The 19639-nt window shown below is 37.2% G+C and overlaps 1 protein-coding gene across 6 annotated transcripts; it reads left to right on the forward strand.

The window, feature by feature from the left end:
• The first annotated feature begins 5865 nt into the window (after positions 1-5865).
• Positions 5866-18931, forward strand: LOC127635862 (metal transporter CNNM3-like). Of its 6 annotated transcripts, XR_007969527.1 has the most exons (10): positions 5866-7581; positions 9479-9622; positions 9716-9874; positions 10529-10698; positions 12138-12234; positions 13191-13321; positions 13974-14100; positions 14386-14450; positions 15221-15435; positions 16167-18931. XR_007969527.1 is itself a non-coding variant. In XM_052116111.1 (9 exons), exons 1-8 carry the CDS (start codon positions 6198-6200, stop codon positions 14433-14435), a joined length of 2262 nt encoding a protein of 753 aa, XP_051972071.1. In that variant the 5' UTR covers positions 5866-6197; the 3' UTR covers positions 14436-14450; positions 16167-16221. The 6 variants fall into 6 exon arrangements, 3 of the variants coding, with proteins under 3 accessions (XP_051972071.1, XP_051972072.1, XP_051972070.1); XM_052116111.1 differs by lacking the exon at positions 15221-15435 and having other exon boundaries at positions 16167-16221; XM_052116112.1 differs by lacking the exon at positions 16167-18931 and having other exon boundaries at positions 15224-15292.
• Positions 18932-19639: the final 708 nt, after the last annotated feature.

A 19639-nucleotide genomic window follows, 5' to 3' on the forward strand; every position in this document is an offset into this window, starting at 1 on the left:
TTAGAATTCTTTTCCCAAGTAAATCACACAAAAGAAATGTCCTGTCATATTTCATGACAATTAAGCACATTTCGAACATATTGTCATTATGGTAATTTGTTTGGACATTTTACTTTTGACATTTTTTGTAATTCTCATTGTCAGTGATGATTCCGGTTACATTAATAATAATTTTGTGTGCATTGCAGTTAAAAGAAATGCTTTAGCAAAATTATTTATGCCAATTAAAATGTAAACATTTTTATAAGGCAGTGCAACAAATATTACCGTGATGAATAAATACTTTACAATTTAAATATTACAGTAATGCACAAAAAAAAAAAAAAAGTAAGAATTAGGAGGAAATTTGATTGTCATGAATTTAATATTACTATTACTATTCTAAAATTATTATATAAAATATTTTTTTATTTTTATTATGTTATATTTTATATATGATTTCATATTTGTTATATATATATATATATATATATATATATATATATATATATATATATATATATATATATATATTTATTTATTTATTTATTTATTTACTCTTTCATACTTTTGATTTTGTGGGAAAATACGACTTGGTCATGTTCTTGACAGGTTTTGAGAGATTCACCCACTTTTTCTTTATTCATCTTAAAGGGTAAGATGGGTCAGACATGTTTTGCATGCTTGGTTCCCTGGATTGTGTGCAGCTGTGTAGTGAATATCTCTGGTGCTCCCGACGATTTCTCGGTTGTATGACCCATCTCACGAACGTGGATTGCTGCTCTTGTGCGCACTCATGAACACTCAGGAGCAACAATCGGTGAATATTTGTACTAAATAATAAATCCGATTTATTTTTAATTTTTTTCACTTTTCACCGAATCTTATTATATGCCTTCAGAACAAGGCATGAGTCACATGGAATAATTTATTAGACTTCTGAATTATACTTTTGCATCCCTTTGAAGCTTGAAGAGGTGGTCACCATCCACTGCTGTTGTATGACATCAATACAATTTTTTTTTTTTTTTTCAAAATTTCTCCCTTTGTGTACCGAAAAAGAAAGTCATATGGGTTAAGTCAACACAAGGGTGTGTAAATAAATATTGACTGAATTTCCATTTTAGTGAACATCCCATTCCAACCCCGTTTTTTGCATTAAGACTATGCTGCAACTTTTGTGATAGATTTTCTACATCGACTTCCTGTGACATTTTCTTTCCCATTGTGTTCCTCATGATGACCTGATATTAGAGAAGGTATTGAACTCTTAGTCTGATGTATTCACACTGTAAATGCATGCATTGAAGGTTATGTTAAAAGTGTTCCTTTATTTCAGAAATTGTATTAAAGGGACAGTTCACCCAAAAATGGTAATTCTCTCATAATTTACTCACCCTCATGCCATCCCAGATGTTTATGACTTTCTTAATTCTGCAGAAGACAAGTGAAGATTTTTAGAAGAATATTTCAGCTCCGTTGGTCCATTCATGCAAGTGAATGGTGACCACAACTTTAAAGCTCCAACCAGAGCATAAAGGCAGCATAAACGTAATCCATACGACTCCAGTGGTTTAATCCATGTCTTCAGAAGTGATATTATACATGTGGTTGAGAAACAGATTAATATTTAAGTAAATTTTTTCACTATCAATTCTCCTCCCTGGCCAGTAGGTGGCGATATGCATGAAGAATGTGAAAGTGGAGATTTATAGTAAAGAATAGCTTAAATATTGATCTGTTTCTCACACACACTTATTATATAACTTCTGAAGACATGGATTAAACCACTGGATCCATATGGATTAGTTTTATGAAGTCTTTATGTGCTGTTTGGAGCTTCAAAGTTTTGGTCGCCATTCGCTTGCGTTGAACGGACCTACAGAGCTGAAATATTCTTCTAAATTTTTATATTTTTGTTCAGTAGAGGAAGAAGTCATGCACAGGATGGCATGAGGGTGAGTAAATGATGAAAGAATTTAAATTTTTGGGTGAACTATCCATTTAAAATCTCAATGAGATATCCAAGTGACAGAGAATAACATATTTAAATAGATTACTCAATGGTAGTTGGAAGTTTGTATTATGATTTATGGGTTATTTAAAAAAAAAATGTGTTGCCTTTGAGAGATTTTATCTAAAGCAATAAGTAGTCAGATGTGTTGTTTCTTTTTTGTTTAATGTATTATTGCACACAGAGAAAGAGAGATTTTACCTCAGTTGTCTTCTTGAACAGTACATGAAATTTAACTCGTATTTAGTTAAACTGAAACCAAAACTACATACCGCAGTTTATGATGCATCATGACCAAAGTTGCGACACTACATGATATTAAATGAGTCAGTCAACACATCAGCCAAAGCATTCTGCACTTTGATTTGTCCATTTAATTCCTCTGACACATTCTTGTACATGGATTCTGTTTGTGTGTTTGGTTTATATGGTGGGGGATGCTTTTGCCATATTCCTTTGGGTCTGATTGCTGTTGAATTCAGCACAATAATCTGCTTTTAATGTTCATAGTTGTTTCTCCAATGCACCTCTATTGAAGAGAAGTTTTGACTTGAGCGTCTGTGGCTTTTTCAACAAAGAGGAGTGTCTCCTGTTTGATCATTTGATGATGGTGAAGCTTAAAGGTTCTGAATGTGTGTTCAGGAATGGTTGCATTTTCTATGCATAATTAACTTTTTGGTGTCGTGAACTTTAGATTGACCTTTCGGACAGTTAAGGGTCTTGCATCGTCTACTAAGCCATTTGAATGGTTTGCTTGACACTTCAAAATGAATGGGAATGCATTGGATTTACTTAAAATATACCGTATATGTAGCATTTTTTCATCACGCTTTTTAAGTAAAATCAACTTATGGTCCTTTTATGTCAGCATAACTAGAAAGCCTTTGTTAGATATACACAAATGTATCCGTTCATTCAGCTTTTACTAACTAAATGACCCAATATATTCATTTTGACCAAACAAACATGCTTAAATTATTCAAGCGCAAGGATTTATGGGTATTCCCCACAACCTAAGTACTTAATCGTTTCAGTTTGTAGTACTTAAAATTTTAATTTTATGGATTTTTAAGCCAAGGAAGTTGAAGGAACTCACAATTATTCATTTACTTTATGTATCACTCCAAGTTCACTTTATAATAGATATTTTGTGATGTACACATTAATGCAAATATATATATATATATGTACAAGCAATTTATACTTTATGGTTGTTAAGCCAACTAATCGTTTGTTTTCAGTGTACCTATTCAAAGCTCTGGAAATTTCTTTCTCTGAAAATTATTTGATTTGTGAATGGGTGAGATATGATGATTCTTTTTACTTTAAAAAAAAATATTATTTATGTATTATATAAATTTTTTTTTATTAGTTTATCCTTTTTTTAGGCTGCTACTTTTATAAGTGAAAATGCAAAAAGCAAATGTACTGTACCTCCCATAAAGGCCGTAGCAAGGTCTGAGCCCCCCTGACTGTATATTGATCTTGGCCCCTTTCCCCCAAAACAGTGGGCCCCTACAATCATTACCACCTTTCACCCCACTAGCTATGTCCTGGCCTCCGGTCCTATTTAAAGCAATACATAATATTTATAATTATACTGTTTGCGTTCTGACGAGGATGGTAAATGAATGGCAATTCTAAGAGACAGATTTCTCTATTAAATGCCTCTTTTTCCTCAATCTGTGTTCTAATGTTGCTTTTATTTCAATGGGATCAATTCATCTTGTTAAAGCATTATAAGCTAATCACAAACTATTCACAATGGTAAAACTTTTACCAAGTCTATAACATTAGCAGTGGTGGACAGTAACGAAGTAAGTGTAATTCGTTACTGTACTTAAGTAGCTTTTTTGCGTATCTGTACTTTACTGAAGTATTTAAATTTGGGGAGACTTTTACTTTAACTCCACTACATTTCAAAGTCAAATATCTTACTTTTTACTCTACTACATTTTCAAAATCAGTCGTTCCTTTTTATTTATGAGTGGATAAAAATGTAACTGGTCAAACGAGCCACCAATCACAGTACAGCGCGCGCACGCTTTGTTTTGAACTTGCCTTGGCGGCATCTACTAAGTGCGAACCAGGGGTGCGTTTCCCAAAAGCATCGTTAGCCAACTATGGTCGCAAGTTCCGTCGTTATCATCATAGTTCAACGAGTCGGTGTTTCCCGAAACCATCGTTCCAACGAACATTCGCAAACAGCATCGCAGAGTTGTGTGGTTGAAACGACAGCTCTCGATCTGTGGTTAGAAGCAGAGTTTCTTGTTATTATAACATGTGGACTTAATTAATTATTATCTTGAGCCAAATAAGCAAGATGACATTCAGTACAATAAGTATCTTAGAAGACATACAAATGTTCTTTATGTCTTTTAGTTTGTCAATAGATTTAAAGCACCGTTTTTGAAGAGTGCGGATGTGTGAACGTGCTCTAGTGCGTAAGAACGAGCCTATGATTGAATCTGGAAATAAAGCAAATAACTGAGAAAAATATGAGATAGTCCTCAGATGACATGTCCGTAATTTATAGCAAAACATCTAGCATTAATTCGATCGCAAACAGATTCATTAAAAGTAGTTTTTACTCCACCACATGTGTGACATCATTAAACCAAGGTGGTTGAACAACCAATTTGCGACAATTCGGTTTCGGGAAACAGTCGTGACTAGCAAGTTGATTTCTTCAACAGTGCATCGTACTACGGTAGTGGAGCAGTAAGTTACGTCGTTGTACGGGAAACGCACCCCAGAGCCGTTAAATATGAGAGTTGCGAACATAGACGGTTGCGACAGTGATCTCGCCGCCGCGCGGTCACGTGATTCGTGTAGCTCTCAATAGTTCCAAACAAATTGCGTTGCCAATGATTTTAAGCTGGGCAGAGAGCAGCAGCTATTATTGCAGCAATTATCGGTAAATATTGACGCATAATGTACATTGCTTATTATGTTGACACAAAAATGACTTGCATATAATGGCATTTTTTTCTGGGGAGTAGCAGAAACACTGCATTAATACGTTTTTGTGTTTAATTTTGGAGGGGAATTGGCTGCTCCCATAACATAGAATAGAATATATATATATATATATATATATATATATATATATATATATATATATAGGTGTGTGCGTGTGTGTGTGTGTATGTATGTATATATATATATATATATATATATATATATATATATTTAATGGTGTATTCACATGGTTTATGTGAATGTATCATAACATTAGGATGTTAATAATTATGACCATAGACACTCGAGAAAAATATATACAGTAAATACTGTAAATGTATTATACCTTATGGGAACAGTCCCTTCCCTCCAAAATTAAACACAAAAAATGTATTCAATTCAAATATATATATATATATATATAATATATATATATATATATATATATATATATATATATATATATATATATATATATATATATATATCTGACTAATTATTGTCATTTTATTAATAGATTGGTGTGCCAAGAGTGACATTAGTCTTCATGTAGACTGAGTTAAGCAAGAGTCTTGTGACAAATTATAATAGGACATTATGGCCATAAAAAAATCATAGTACTTGGATTCTTAAGTACATTTGAAGGCAAATACTTTTGTACTTTTACTCAAGTGAATGTTTAAAGGCAGCACTTCTACTTTTACTTGAGTAATATTTTACCTTGAGTATCTTTACTTTAACTCAAGTACATGGTATGTGTACTTCGTCCACCACTGAACATTAGCCAAGTTTAACACATAAACTCGCTATCTTTATGTTGGTACACAGTAAACTACACCCTCCATATTCATTTAAAAATCTATAAATGTTATTTTATTTTTTTATTTTTTTAAAGCAGGTCAGTCTTTTGTATCCATGGTGAAGTGTTTGTTTCCAACAGCCTTAAGATGCTGATCGCTCCTCTTCGCTGTTGTGGGCGTGGCTTCCAAAGCAGCCCGTTCTCCGATTGGTCAAACAAAAGCCTGCTGTTCTGCTATTGGTCCGTACTTGAGAGGACGTCGCGTACGTATAAAAACGAAACTGTTTTCATACGGCTCTGCACGTCCGTGCATAAGATTCTCGGAGCCAATGGCTCCTGTTACACAAACATGGCGGCCGGACCGAGCCAGTTTTCATCGCTGTTGTCTATGAAAACAAGTGAAAACATAGGAGGGTAGCAGCAGCAGCACAACACCACCGTCACATGATTCGTAAAGCCAGGCTGCCCTTTTCTAATATGGTGGTCAGCTTGGCGGAGCTGCGTCTCCCATTGATCGTATCACTCCTATGCGGGTTCGCAACCTGCAGCCAGGAAGAACCGCAGGTTTTCGGGCTGCGCCTGGAGGACGCCAGCGAGCGGGTGTACATGCGCGAACGGGTCGTCGTAGCTCCGCAAGGGTCCACTTTCAAGCTCAGATTGTTTGGGACCTACCTGGCCAAAGAGAGCTGGCCGTGGGTCGCGTTCGCCCCCGCTGGAGGCGGTTCGGATGACCCGTGCGCGCAGGAGGACCTCCGCAGGTCCGCTGCGTTCAGGGTGCTTGGAGAGTTCGGATCGGACGAGGAGAATAGCGGGCTCATAGAGGTCCGAACCGAGAATGCATCATCCAAATCGGAGAATAAGAAAGCAGAGCCTGTATTCCATCATGTGTGTGTCTTAAAGGGCCAGGCATGGATGACGTTTGGGTTGGACAAGTTGCTTATAAAGGACCCGGATGCGCCATCCGATTACATTCCACTTTGGGGGCTGGTTTTGGTTGTTGTGGTGCTGGTTTTCATTTGCAGTGTGGTCAGATGCTTGAATCTGAGTTTGCTGTGGATGGATCCATTGGAGCTGTATGTTCTGCACAGCTGTGGTTCCGAAGACGAAAAGCGGTCAGCCAAGCGCCTTAAGCCAATTAGGAGGCGAGGAAATGTTCTGGTTTGCTCCCTGTTGTTCATTTTTGCATTGGGTCATTCGGTGCTTGGTGTGCTGTTGTACCGCCTATATGGGTCCATCTTACCTGCGGTGTTCACTAGTGGCTGCCTAATATTTGTTCTTGCAGAGTTGGTACCCCATATAATATGTTCTGGCTATGGTTTCCAAATGGCACCAGGTTTGATATGGCTGGCCCAGATCTGTCTCATTTTGACGTGTCCGCTCTCTTGTCCTCTTGGGCTCATTTTGGACCTGGTCCTGCGCCGTGATGTGAGCACCTGTGGCATCCGTGAAAAAACCATGGAAATGATTCGGACTAGTGTGAACGATCCATATAACGAATTTGTCAAGGTGGAGTTCAGCAAGGGTGCTCTCAGGACCAAAACTGTGGAGGATATCTTGACACCCTTGAAAGATTGTTTCATGCTGTCCTCCACGGCCGTGCTGGACTTCAGCACTATGTCAGAGGTCATGCAGAGCGGATATACTCGGGTCCCTGTGTATGAAGAGGAAAGGTCCAATATTGTAGAGATCCTGTATGTGAAAGACCTGGCGTTGGTTGATCCGGAAGATCGCACCCCCATGACCACCATCACAAAGTTTTACAATCATCCACTGCATTTTGTTTTTAATGACACCAAGCTGGATGCAATGCTGGAGGAATTCAAAAAAGGCATGTTAAGTACTAAAAAGATGCCTGGAAACTAGTGATGCATGATATATCGTTGCACATATCAGTATCATTGGTAGTTATCGGTATTGGCATAATGGGAGCAGATGACATCATGGCTTATATTATTAGTATTTTCAGGGTTTCTTATTCTTTTTCTACATTTTCCTTTTTTTTTCCTATTTATGTATTTTTTATATACAAAACAGTTCGTAAATCAGTGTTTATTATTATATGTCTCTGTAATACTTGATTCTGATTGGTTAATATCAACATTCTTTGGTCAAATATTTGTTTATAATGAATGCTGTTGAATTATTTGTAATAAATATAATATATTATGCTTTTATAATTTATAATTGGTTTAATTATTGCATTATATCAGCCAATATTTTGCCCTTTATGTGCAGGTATCGGTATCGGTCTTAAGCAGCGCTACTCAACACGCGGGGCCGCATGCGGCCCTCGAGCGAACTTTTGCGGCCCCAGTTATGATATCATCCCCAGAAATATATTGATCATCAGCCTATCAAATCTGTATGAATTGTAAGGTGTCCATTTTCATGAGGATTTATGCTAGTTGCCGAATCACGTTAGAGAGGGAATTCAACTGCAAGAGGATGTTGAAAATTTAAAAACAAATTATATCGGAGCATGGCTGATGTTATGAGAGCGGCGGTCAGTCTGTGTGCACGTTCATACACAGTACATGTGGAAAAAAAAAAGCAGTTTTTCCTGCAGTGACGGCTTTTTGAATTCCAAGAGAATTGGCAATTTCTCTCCAACTCTTCTCCTTCTCCACCCGGTTGTGCAACAGTTCAGATGAAACATTAAATAGGCGCTGGTGCTCCTGCAAATGTTCCACTAATTGTTCCTCCATTTCTTCAGTCCAATGAGACTTTCTTGATATCACAGACATGCTAGTTGATGTTCTGTTGCAGGTACATCAGGACTCCTCCCATTGAAACTTCCTGTGCCCCGTTTCTTGCTCTCTCATTGGCTGTAGGTGAACGCTGCAGTTGTATTCAGTTAACACACATTTCACATTGCACGATTTGGAATCGCAGACAGGTCCAGATATTTAACATTCTAGATATCTCGCTGACATCAGCGCTTTTGATAGTTCAAACACTGCGATTGTCGCTCATGGGAGCAAGCTCCGATTTGCCCACGAGTTCAGGCTTTTGTTGCGATCTCCACAAAACTGTCGGCGAGTGAAAATCGGGCTTAAAATCGGGCTTAAAAACTCAGCATAACATACCAACATTCTTACTATAAAAATGTTTACTAATATATATATATATATATATATATATATATACACACACACACACACACACACACAATTAAGAGTGCTGCCCTCAAGGGCACATGAATCCCACTTTGCGGCCCCTGACCTTTCCGAAGTTGAGTAGCCCTGGTCTAATGCTTACAGATAATATCAAGGCTTATATTCTAAGTGTTTTTCCATTTTTTCCTATTTTTACCAGTTTATTTATTTTTCTACACAACTCAATACTTATATCAGTGTTTATTATTACATGGCTCTAATACTTGGTTGTGATTGGTTAATGCAGCATTCTTTGGTCAAATATATTTGTAAAATGAATGCTGTATAATAAATTATTTATAGTAATTATATATTATACTTATTGTTTTTATAATTAATAAGTGGTTTGTTTATTCATTTAATTTAAAAAAAATCATTATTATGTTACAATCAAACTATAATGGACCGTTGTCAACCCCCTTCCCACAGAGCCATGCTAGTTTCATGCCTCTCATATCTCGTATGGTCTCTTCTTAAACTCAAATCCATATTCTAAAGTTCTCTAGTTGCATGTCTATACATCTTACATGATGTTAAGATCATGTGTTCTCTCTCTGTGTTCCTCCTTAGGAAACTCCCACCTGGCCATCGTTCAGAAGGTGAATAATGAAGGAGAAGGAGATCCGTTCTATGAGGTTCTCGGACTGGTCACGCTGGAGGACGTTATTGAGGAGATCATTAAATCTGAGATCCTGGACGAGTCTGATGGTTACAGTGAGTAGTTACTGTAAATGATGTACTTTTGAAATGAGACTTTGCATTATTTATTTTAAATGACATAAAATATGTTTTTGTCTAATTCCACAGTGGACATGAAGGTGAAACGTCCAATAGCACCGCTGGAGATTCCCCTGGAGCCCCGCAGCGTGCATGAGGAGTTCTCTATATTTAAACCGCCAGAGGGCGAGCCGAAGATACGCACCTCTCCTCAACTGCTGCTGGCCACCCACCGCTTCCTGTCCAGAGGTCTGCTTCAAAATAAAGCAATAAGCTATGTTTCAGGGTTTCCACGGTCATGGTACATTTCCAGGACTCAAAAAGTCTGATTAAATCGCGATACGAGCATGTAAATTTAAATGTTTTTTACTTATAAAACACTCTTTATGAATGCAATCTGTATACAATGATTTTTATAAATCTAGCTATCATGAATGACTGAAAAAGTCATGGAAATTCATTGGTCAAAATGTGTGTGAACCCTGAGGAGTGTTTTTGGGCGCTAATAATCCTTTAACCATGATGGATAAACTCTGTAATACATAATTATAATCTCAAAAAACAGTTCATAAGCTTAACTGTATGCTGTTTATGATTGCCAAGCGACTTGTCACATTAATATAGAATTTATACAGATTTTAAACTAATGGGAATTCTATTTATAATGTCAATCTATGTTTCAAATGTGGCTCATCCTATCAGAACATTCCATTTTCTAATCCAATTATTGCATCTACTTTTACGTTTGTGCAAAGAAAGCAAGCCAGAAAGGAAAACTTTTCTCAGCAACAAGCATCAACTCATAAAGAACATTCCAGGATTGATTTGTATCTGCTACGTGCTGCGTAATTGAGGTGATTTCATACACCGTTAACTACCACACCCTCCTTCTCTTTATTTCAGAGGTGGAACATTTCTGCCCACAGCGTGTTTCGGAGAGAGTTTTATTTCATCTGCTGCGGCACCCGAGTGTCAACCAAGAAGTGAAGTTTGACTCCGGAAACCGACTTAGTCCAGATCACTACCTCTACACACGGAATCACCCTGTGGACTATTTCATTCTGCTGCTGCAGGTAGAAGAATATATATTCATGTAAATAACTTTTTAACATTTTAAAAACGTGTAACTGGAAAATGGAGCAAACTGGAGCTTGTCATATTTTCACACCGTTGACCATAAGCATTTTGCTTTGCACAAGGTTGGATGTCATGAAAAAATGCACAGGTCAATTTTCACCCCAAAATGAAAAGATAAAAACATTTTCGCTGGCGTCAGTTTGTTTAGACATTTCCGTTGACGCAAAGAATTGTGGGTTGTGAGCTCCCCCGAAGGATACACCTCACGCATCTTCTGAATTCCCATGAAAGAAGGTCGCATTCGAAGTGTCCTACTTGCTTTTCTGAAACGAGACAGCTTGATAAGTTATGCGGCAGCAAATGCGACCTCTGGAGGACACATCCTTCCAAACGAGACACAGCTCTTCTTCGGATTGCAAGCGTGTGCATCTAGTCTGAGTCTTGTTATTATTATATCCTCTCTTCGGTTCTTTTCTTAAGCATCTTTAATTTAACTGATTTTTGAATTTTTTTATATCTCCTTCCTTTCAGATCTTCATACCTTTATTCTTAATCAGGGCTTTTCCTTCTCCTTTTCCTAATGTAATTGATATTTCAATTTCCTTTTGTAAGGCTTTTTTTGCAAGCAAGTCAGCACCCTAATTTCCTTTCAGACCCTCATGAGCTGGCAACCAACAAAGCTGCACATCAATACATCTACGAAGGCCGTCTTGTTTAAACGAGATTTGTTTAAAGGAGGATGCTCGGTATACTGCAGCCTTCAAAGGACGTGTCCTACCTAGCACGCAGCCTTCGAAACGAGACACAGCCATAGCGCTTATGGAGGCTTCACGCCATCCACCGCGGCATCCACGCACAACTCACCACGCGCCCCACCGAGAGCAAACCACATTATAGTGATCACGACGATGTTACCCTGTGTGACTGTACCCTCCTTAACAACCGGCCATTTTGGTTGCTTAGGAGACCCGGCTGGAGTCACTCTGCACGTCCTGGGATTCAAACACAAATATATATTTTTCATTAAAAAAAAGAATTAATATGAAATGGTCTGCACTTATATAGCGCCTTTTTAACCTTAGTGGTATTCAAAGCGCTTTACACCTTGCCTCATTCACCCATTCACACACACATTCATACACCAATGACAGCAGAGCTGCCATGCAAGGCACTAGCCTGCCATTGGGAGCAACTTGGAGTTCAGTGTCTTGCCCAAGGACACTTCGGCATGTGGAGTCGAACCACCAACCCTGCAATTAGTGGACAACCCGCTCTACCACCTGAGCCACAGTCACCCCTGTAATATTTATATGATATTTATAAATATAATGATTTGTATGAGATTTATACACAGATTGTTCCTCTCTCTGTGTGTGTGTGTGTGTGTGTGTGTGTGTGTGTGTGTGTGTGTGTGTGTGTGTGTGTGTGTGTTTAGGGTCGTGTGGAGGTGGAGATCGGGAAAGAGGGTTTAAAGTTTGATAATGGCGCTTTCACCTACTACGGCGTCTCGGCACTCACAGCTCCCTCCTCAGGTTTGTCGTGGCAATACGTGACTTTATGATAATCCCAGATCAAATAATCATCCAGCACAATCAAAGCCAAAAACAATGAGAACTGACTCATGTTGACTCAGAACTTCATGTGTTGAAGACTGCAGTCCTGAACAGGGTAGATTTGGTTGTGAAGCTGTTGGGCATCCATTTTAAACTGCTGAGTAAGCATCCCTGTTGTGTTTTGAAAGCACAAAGACTACATGGGACTATTGTTGCTGTTTAAAGTCTTGTGTTACACAATGTCTGAACTAGGCATGACGGGACAACTTTTAAGGGTCAAGAAATTTTGGTGTCCACCTTGAAAGTTCAATACTGTGTGAAACCAATCAGAACATATTTGATGAATAATATACAGCGACGTACATTTACATGTATGCTTGGCAGACACTTTAATTATTCCACGCTCAAGTATGTGTGTGCCCTGGCAATCGAATCCGGAACTGAGCAGGATTCTAGACTAATGAGATTTCACATTGCATTTTAACAATATTATCTTTACATTTACATTTATGCATTTGGCAGATGCTTTTATCCAAAGCGACTTACAGTGAGTGCCCTTACTACAGGGACAATCCCCCGGAGCAACCTGGAGTTAAGTGCCTTGCTCAAGGACACAATGGTGGTGGCTGTGGGGATCGAACCAGCAATCATCTGCTTAGCAGTGCAGTGCTTTAGCCCACTACGCCACCACCGACTGGAGGGAGACAGGCAGTGGTAGACACCAAGCAACCAACAAATTGTCTTGCTGTGCATCGCGTGCCGTGGTTGTGGCTGGTTAGGACAAAAATGTAGATAAATATCTGTAAAAGAGATAAGATTTATGGTTTGATGTTTTATTGCATCATGCGTTATTAAAGCACAGGCGTCACTACTGCAATTATGCTTTATGTTTATGTTCTTTTATATTGACTGTAATGTTTTATTTGGATGATCAGTCCACCAGTCTCCGGTCTCAACACAGCGTCAGTCCCCCAGAGACCCCTTTATGCTGGCTGATGCCACCAGCCCGTCCAGCTACTGTCCCGACTACACAGTTCGAGCCCTCACGGACCTGCAGTTTATCAAGGTGAGCTTATTCATACATTTTTAGTTTGTGGATATTCTGGGTTTTATCCACACTTCAGGTTGTCCGTGGTCATAAAGATGAGAATGTTTTTAAATCTAGCTTAAAACACTTGTCAAGTTCTTAGACATCTTTGTGTCCATGTTAGATTCATGCATTTATTTAAAACATTTCTAGCATTTTCTACAAAAAAGTGATTTGATGATGTAAAATGTGTTGTAACCATCATGTAAACGGTTTTAAAGACATTGACCGATATGGGTTTTTCAATGGCCGATACCGATATCTAGAGAACAGGATGGCTGATGGCCAATATAAACATAATACAGTTATATATATATATATATATATAGAAATGTTTAATATTTCTGTAAAGACCCAGTTAATAGACAATGAAATTTAATGGTGACTTTTTCAATATTGATTTTGTATTGATTAGTTTTTGCAGACCTAGTTGTAAAGAGCCACTGGCAGTCAAATCTCATTGGTCTAAAATCCCACTCCACGTAGGAGCATCAAATATGTTCTGATTGGCTGTGATTTATTAAAGGCTGAAAAAATACTTGACCTAAGCCAGGACACACTGTAAGTTTGAGACATTTAGTAAAAGTTGTCTTTGCTTTTCAGTTAAAGTTTTTTTTAACCGTTTCCACAGGTGACCCGTTTGCAGTACCTCAACGCTTTGATGGCCTCCCGGGTGGCACAGAGTCCCGAGCCCCCTGAAATAAAGATCCTGCCCAACAGTCAAACAAAACTCCTGAATGAAAAAAACACTATGCAAGGTACAAAGAAAACATAGGCATGTAACCGAGTACATAAGGGATCTGTGCTTTGATTTTCCATATCTTCTTCTTTCCATGTTTTCATTTAAAGGGCTAGCTATGGATTGTTCTGATATCCAAACATGCAAGAACATGTCGATTGGGAACGTCTGTGAAACTATGTGTACTGTAAATGAGAAAGTGTCTGGCTTCTGTGTTCATCCCTCTCTTACGCTGAACTAAGACTGTTTTCTTTTTGTCTTTTCTCTTCCTCCCTTAATCCCCCCATCTTTTTATCTCCATTAGAGTTTCAGCTTCACTTTTCATTCTTTGACGCAATTGACAACTACTGTTAGTGTTCTTTGCATGAGGTAAATGCAAGAGCAATCTTTTGCATGAAACGTTAAGAAAGAAACATGCATAAAAACCCCATCAGCAGCATGTTGATACATCACAGTGAAAAACAGTTTCAAATGCATTACTGTTGAGAGCATCTTTTTTTTACTTTTTACTGCCACCCTTTGGCAAAGTAACCCTTTTCTGTGTTAATCTGTTGGCACCTCCACAATAACTCTCAGACAGATAACTCGAAGTGACATTTTCTGTCACTTCGCTGTACCAAACTGGTAGAAAATGGTAAAAATAAAAAGCACAATATATAAACAGTAAATCTAAAGAATTTTTTTGGATGTCTTAAAGGGATAGTTCACCCAAAAATGAAAATTCTCTCAACATTTACTCACCATCATGCCATCCCAGATGTTTATGACTTACTTTCTTCTGCTGAAAGCAAATTAAGATTTTTAAAAAAATATTTCGGCTGTAAGTCCATACAATGCAAGTCAATGGTGAATGGTAACCAGAACTTTGAAGCTCCAAAAAGCACATAAAGGCAGCATAAAAGTAAGCCATACGACTCCAGTGGTTTAATCCATGTCTTCATTAGTTATATGATAGGTGTGGTTGAGAAACAGATCAATATTTATAAATCTCCACTTCCAACCAGCCCTCCTAAGCATGTTCACAAGAGGACCGAGTTGTTCTTCTGATTTATTTGGCGATTTGCATTCTTTGTGCATATCGCCACCTATTGGGCTGTCGTGCAAATATGATTTATTTTTTCTTTCTTCTCCCTGCCCAGTAGGTGGTGATATGCACGAAGAATTCGAAATCGAAGAATCTGCAAAAATCATATCACTTCAGAAGATATGAATTTAACCACTGGAGTCGTATGGATTACTTTTATGCTGCTTTTATGTGCGTTTTGGTCAAAGTTCACTTGCATTGTTTGGACCGACAGAGCTGAAAATGTTCAGCAGGAGAAAGAAAGTCATACACATCTGGGATGGCATGAGGGTGAGTAAATTATGAGAGAATTTTCTTTTTGGGTGAACTGTCCCTTTAAATATGAATAAAGTCCAATTTTCTTAGAGATGCACGCTATATCAGTGACGGTATTGGCATTTAAAAAACGCAGTAAACATTCTAATCAGGTAATGCCGGTAAATTCCTGATTTTATCACACTAAAATGTTTTTTAGAATGTTTACATCATGAGGCTATGCTTTTGAAACAGTCAATATTTTTACATTTATGGACTGGCCCCATTGACTTCCATTGTAAGCACCTAACTGTAACCACTATTTTGATTTTATAAAAAATGTGTATATATATATATATATAAAAACTTTTTCTAGTAATCAACATGCTGATGCTGATTAAGCTTAACTTGTATTGAATCTGGGACATTCTTGTTGAAATATTGTACACACATTAACGGTGATGATCTAGAAATAAATAATTATCATAAGCCACAAAAAAATTGTGCACTCCCAGTTTTCTCAGACTTGCGCTTGTCACATAAAATCATCATGTGATGCTCCCTGCTGACCTGTATTTTTTTTATTTTTTTTATCATTATACTGCATTTCTGAAACTTATGTAAAGATTTTTGTTCCAGTCAATCATTACAATATGTGAACATTTATCAAATTAAATGGAAGATATTTTTAAAAATATTTACTGACATTTATTTGCAGTAAACAAACCAGTATTTCTTATGGATCATTTCATTCTTGGGATCTGCAGGTGCGAGCAAGAGCCAGGAATCTAGGTCAGAGGAGGAGCCGCACAGCCAGAGAGGAGCTTTTTGACCTTCGAGCTAACCTTACTCCAGAACTCATGAGGATTTTATGATGACAACTAACTTGTTTTTTGTCTTAAAGGGATAGTTCAACCAAAAAAATAAAAAACTCTAGCATTTACGCACCTTCATGTTGTTCCAAATCTTGCATGGAACACACACGAAAAAAGGACATTTTAGGCAATTTACTTCACTGTATGGAAAAAAGATACAATGAAAGTGAATGGTGACTGAGACTAACATTCTGCCTAACATCTCCCTTTGTGTTGCACTTATTTGCAGGAAACTGATTTTGATGTGGAAAGTTGGAATTTTTCACTTTACAGACTTGGTCTCGCAGTGTTATTACATATGTTTTAGATGCAGGGACATGCTCCCCTCATATTTAATAAATGTCTACTTTGGTCCCATAGATAATCATGCTTTTTTTAAAGACCCATGCCTTAATGTTTTGTACCTACGCCCCCTTGGGGAAGTTTCAAAACATCCTAAAAGCATAATTTTGAAGGTGACATAAAAAAGTAGCCATGCTTATTGCTGGAACCTGGTCTCATAAAATCACGGTACTATGCCTATATCTTGCCATATGTATTTTTACGTGGCTCGTTGTAAAATGAACACTAGAGGAACTTAAACAACCGCTTTTGTTCACTTTCACAAAAATCAGGAGTATAACAGCATGTGGCTTAGCTTATATCACATTGCACTTGTGATGCAAAGGATTGGGATACAAGTCCGGAAGAGCATGCGAGTCGGCACGTGAGCTGAAAGTGTCATAGAAGCACCAAAAAATGACTCGGTTGCTTCAGAAATTGTGTTTTTCATCTCACTGTTGCTTTTATGACACTATCGGTAAGGTTTAGGTTTCAGGTTTAGGGTAGGGAGCTCGGTTTTGTTGGCTTAAAACTCCATAGAGCATTAACCTTAACATTTAACAAACTTTTAGCGCCACACAGTGGATATTTCATATTTAGGAATGCCACGATACGTAACGTAATTTTGCAAAAAAGTCGCCACAGTTGCACAATTTGGATTTCCGAGTGCAATCCAAAACCCGTCCAGTTTTGCGAGACATATGCGAGGGCATTGACGTTTGCACATTGATATGTTCAGTACGATTAAGTCTACGATCTTGTTATTCTCTATATCATGTGGTACGTCCGAAACAACCATGCCTCCTTGTTAGAATATTCACAGCATGCCTGCATTTTGATTCACTATTTGAGAAACATTTCAATATTTGGTGCCTAAATCTGCATGACTGTCGCTATCTAGCTAACCATATAAGCGTAAAATATCGCAAACCTTTTCCATACCAACGCAGACAGCCCATTCCATTGATATAGTCTGGAAAATACATCTTAGCAATACTGAAAATCCCAGTATTGAAGGTTGTGTCATATTTATAAGATGGCATATATGGGTAATAAAGCCTAGAAGCTACTCTACTCAAGTTTAAACATTCTTAGTAGCTTTTTTGAGTTTTTAAAGTACATTCCAGCCTACTTTGTATCTGAACAAGAAATTAAAGCCTTCCTTTTTTCTGTTATATTGATGCCTGATTCAGAGAGTCCTGTAACGTTTTTATTTTTAAAGGAATATTTCGGATTTAATATAAGTTTAGCACAACTGACAGCATTTGTGGCATAATGTTGATTTCCACAAAATTAATTGAATTCATCTAGACTTTTCCCTCCGTTCCATTAAAAAAAAATTAAAGATCTGGGTCACAGTGAAGCACTTACAATTGCAGTGAATGGGGCCAATCCATAATCGTTAAAATACGCACCGTTTCAAAAGTATAGCCACAACACATAAACAACATGCAAGCTAACATGATTTTAGTGTGATAAAATCGCTAACTAACCTTTTCTGTGTAAATTCATATTTATCTTTACATCGTCGTTGCCATTACGACATAGCTGCGTAAACACTAAAAAGACTAAAACGATGATTTAAACAGATTTACAGCTCAAATATTACCCGAGTTTAAACAGAAAAATTAAAGTAAGTGCTTTTATCAAATTTGAAGCTTCACATTTCTGCCTTTAAACCTTCCAAAACTGGCCCCATTCACTTCCATTGTAAGTGCCTCACTGTAACCTCGATTTTTGCTTTTTTTTTTTTTTAAAGAAAAGGAGGAACGAGTCAAAATAATTTTTCACGATAAATCAACATTATGCCACAAATTCAGTCGAGTGGGCTTAACATGTATTGAACCCAGAATATTCTTTAAAGCAGTTGCATGCATTTGTGCTTATAACCCATCAGCTAACGTTAACGATTATCTAAAAATGACCATTTACTGCAAGAACAGTGTGTGAACCCAAGTAAATATTTTTTTCTGCTGTTGAAATAAGTTGTACTGTTTGTTTTGTTGTAAAAGTCATTTTCTATGGTACTAAATGAATGAATGTTTATTATTTTTTTTAAACAAATCCCTTCTTTATTTTACTGTATTTATAATTTTTGGATAGGTTAGAGATGACTGTAAATTAATATACAATTTCTAAATCATAGATGTTGTAAATTCAGAACAGTTGCTGGCAGATATCAGTTCTTCAGGTACAAACGTATACGTGACCAGGGATTAATATAGACTTTACTTCTGATCAGCCATTTTTGGTAGGTAAGATTTAAATCTTCTCTGTATTGTTCACAAGCCATTGAATGCACTTGATATCAACTGTTTCATAGGAAATAAAGACAAACTAGTACAAAAATGATTGTTTCGTTTATTTTAATAATACTGCTTGTTGCACTAACACCAGTTGATTACAAGTCATTGCAAAAATGCCTCCGAAAAGTGAAGTTGAGTGTGATTAAAGCTATATCGTCATTTTATATTTTTGGTAATATTGTGCAACGACATTTACATTATTAGATCCACTGATGTTGCCTAAATTGAGGATAAATATCACAATATTATCTCATAGTAATTATCTCATTACTTAATAATTTGGTATTTATTGGCCAAGTAAGTAGCACTTACAATTAATCTGACATAATGGTTTGCTAAAGAAACCTACAAGTTGCTCAACTGGTGTTTATTTCCCAAACTAAATGTGGTTAATTTGGAAATGGTTCTTTCAAATTGTTTTTTTAATCACATGCAGTTTGGATTTGAAGCTTCTGTGTTGATCTGAGCTGTATCATGCATGCAAAGTAGCATGTGAAAAATAACCATTTCTACTTTGGTAAAAATATGACTATTGTAGATAGAAATAGTAATGCTTCCAAATAGCCAATCTTAATCGAATAACCCCGGAGCCCATCTGCTGTTCATTCTTCTGCGCAAAGAAAGAACGATTGTAACGGACTGTAGCATAAAGCACAAATTTCTAAAGTGTAAGGAATGGTTTTTTGTATGCTTATAAGTGTATTATTCAAAAACAAACTGTAAATATAAAAGTTGAAT

This window comes from Xyrauchen texanus, chromosome 43 (genome assembly GCF_025860055.1).
Source record: "Xyrauchen texanus isolate HMW12.3.18 chromosome 43, RBS_HiC_50CHRs, whole genome shotgun sequence".
NCBI classification, from domain to species: Eukaryota; Metazoa; Chordata; class Actinopteri; order Cypriniformes; family Catostomidae; genus Xyrauchen; species Xyrauchen texanus.

Excerpts from the sequence above, each read along its gene's own strand:
- LOC127635862 (XM_052116110.1), top strand. The coding sequence starts at position 6,198 with ATGATTCGTAAAGCCAGGCTGCCCTTTTCTAATATGGTGGTCAGCTTG. Across the intron at positions 10,699-12,137 it reads ATTTCATTCTGCTGCTGCAG|GGTCGTGTGGAGGTGGAGAT; the intron begins GTAGAAGAATAT and ends GTGTGTGTTTAG. Across the intron at positions 13,322-13,973 it reads CGGACCTGCAGTTTATCAAG|GTGACCCGTTTGCAGTACCT; the intron begins GTGAGCTTATTC and ends CCGTTTCCACAG.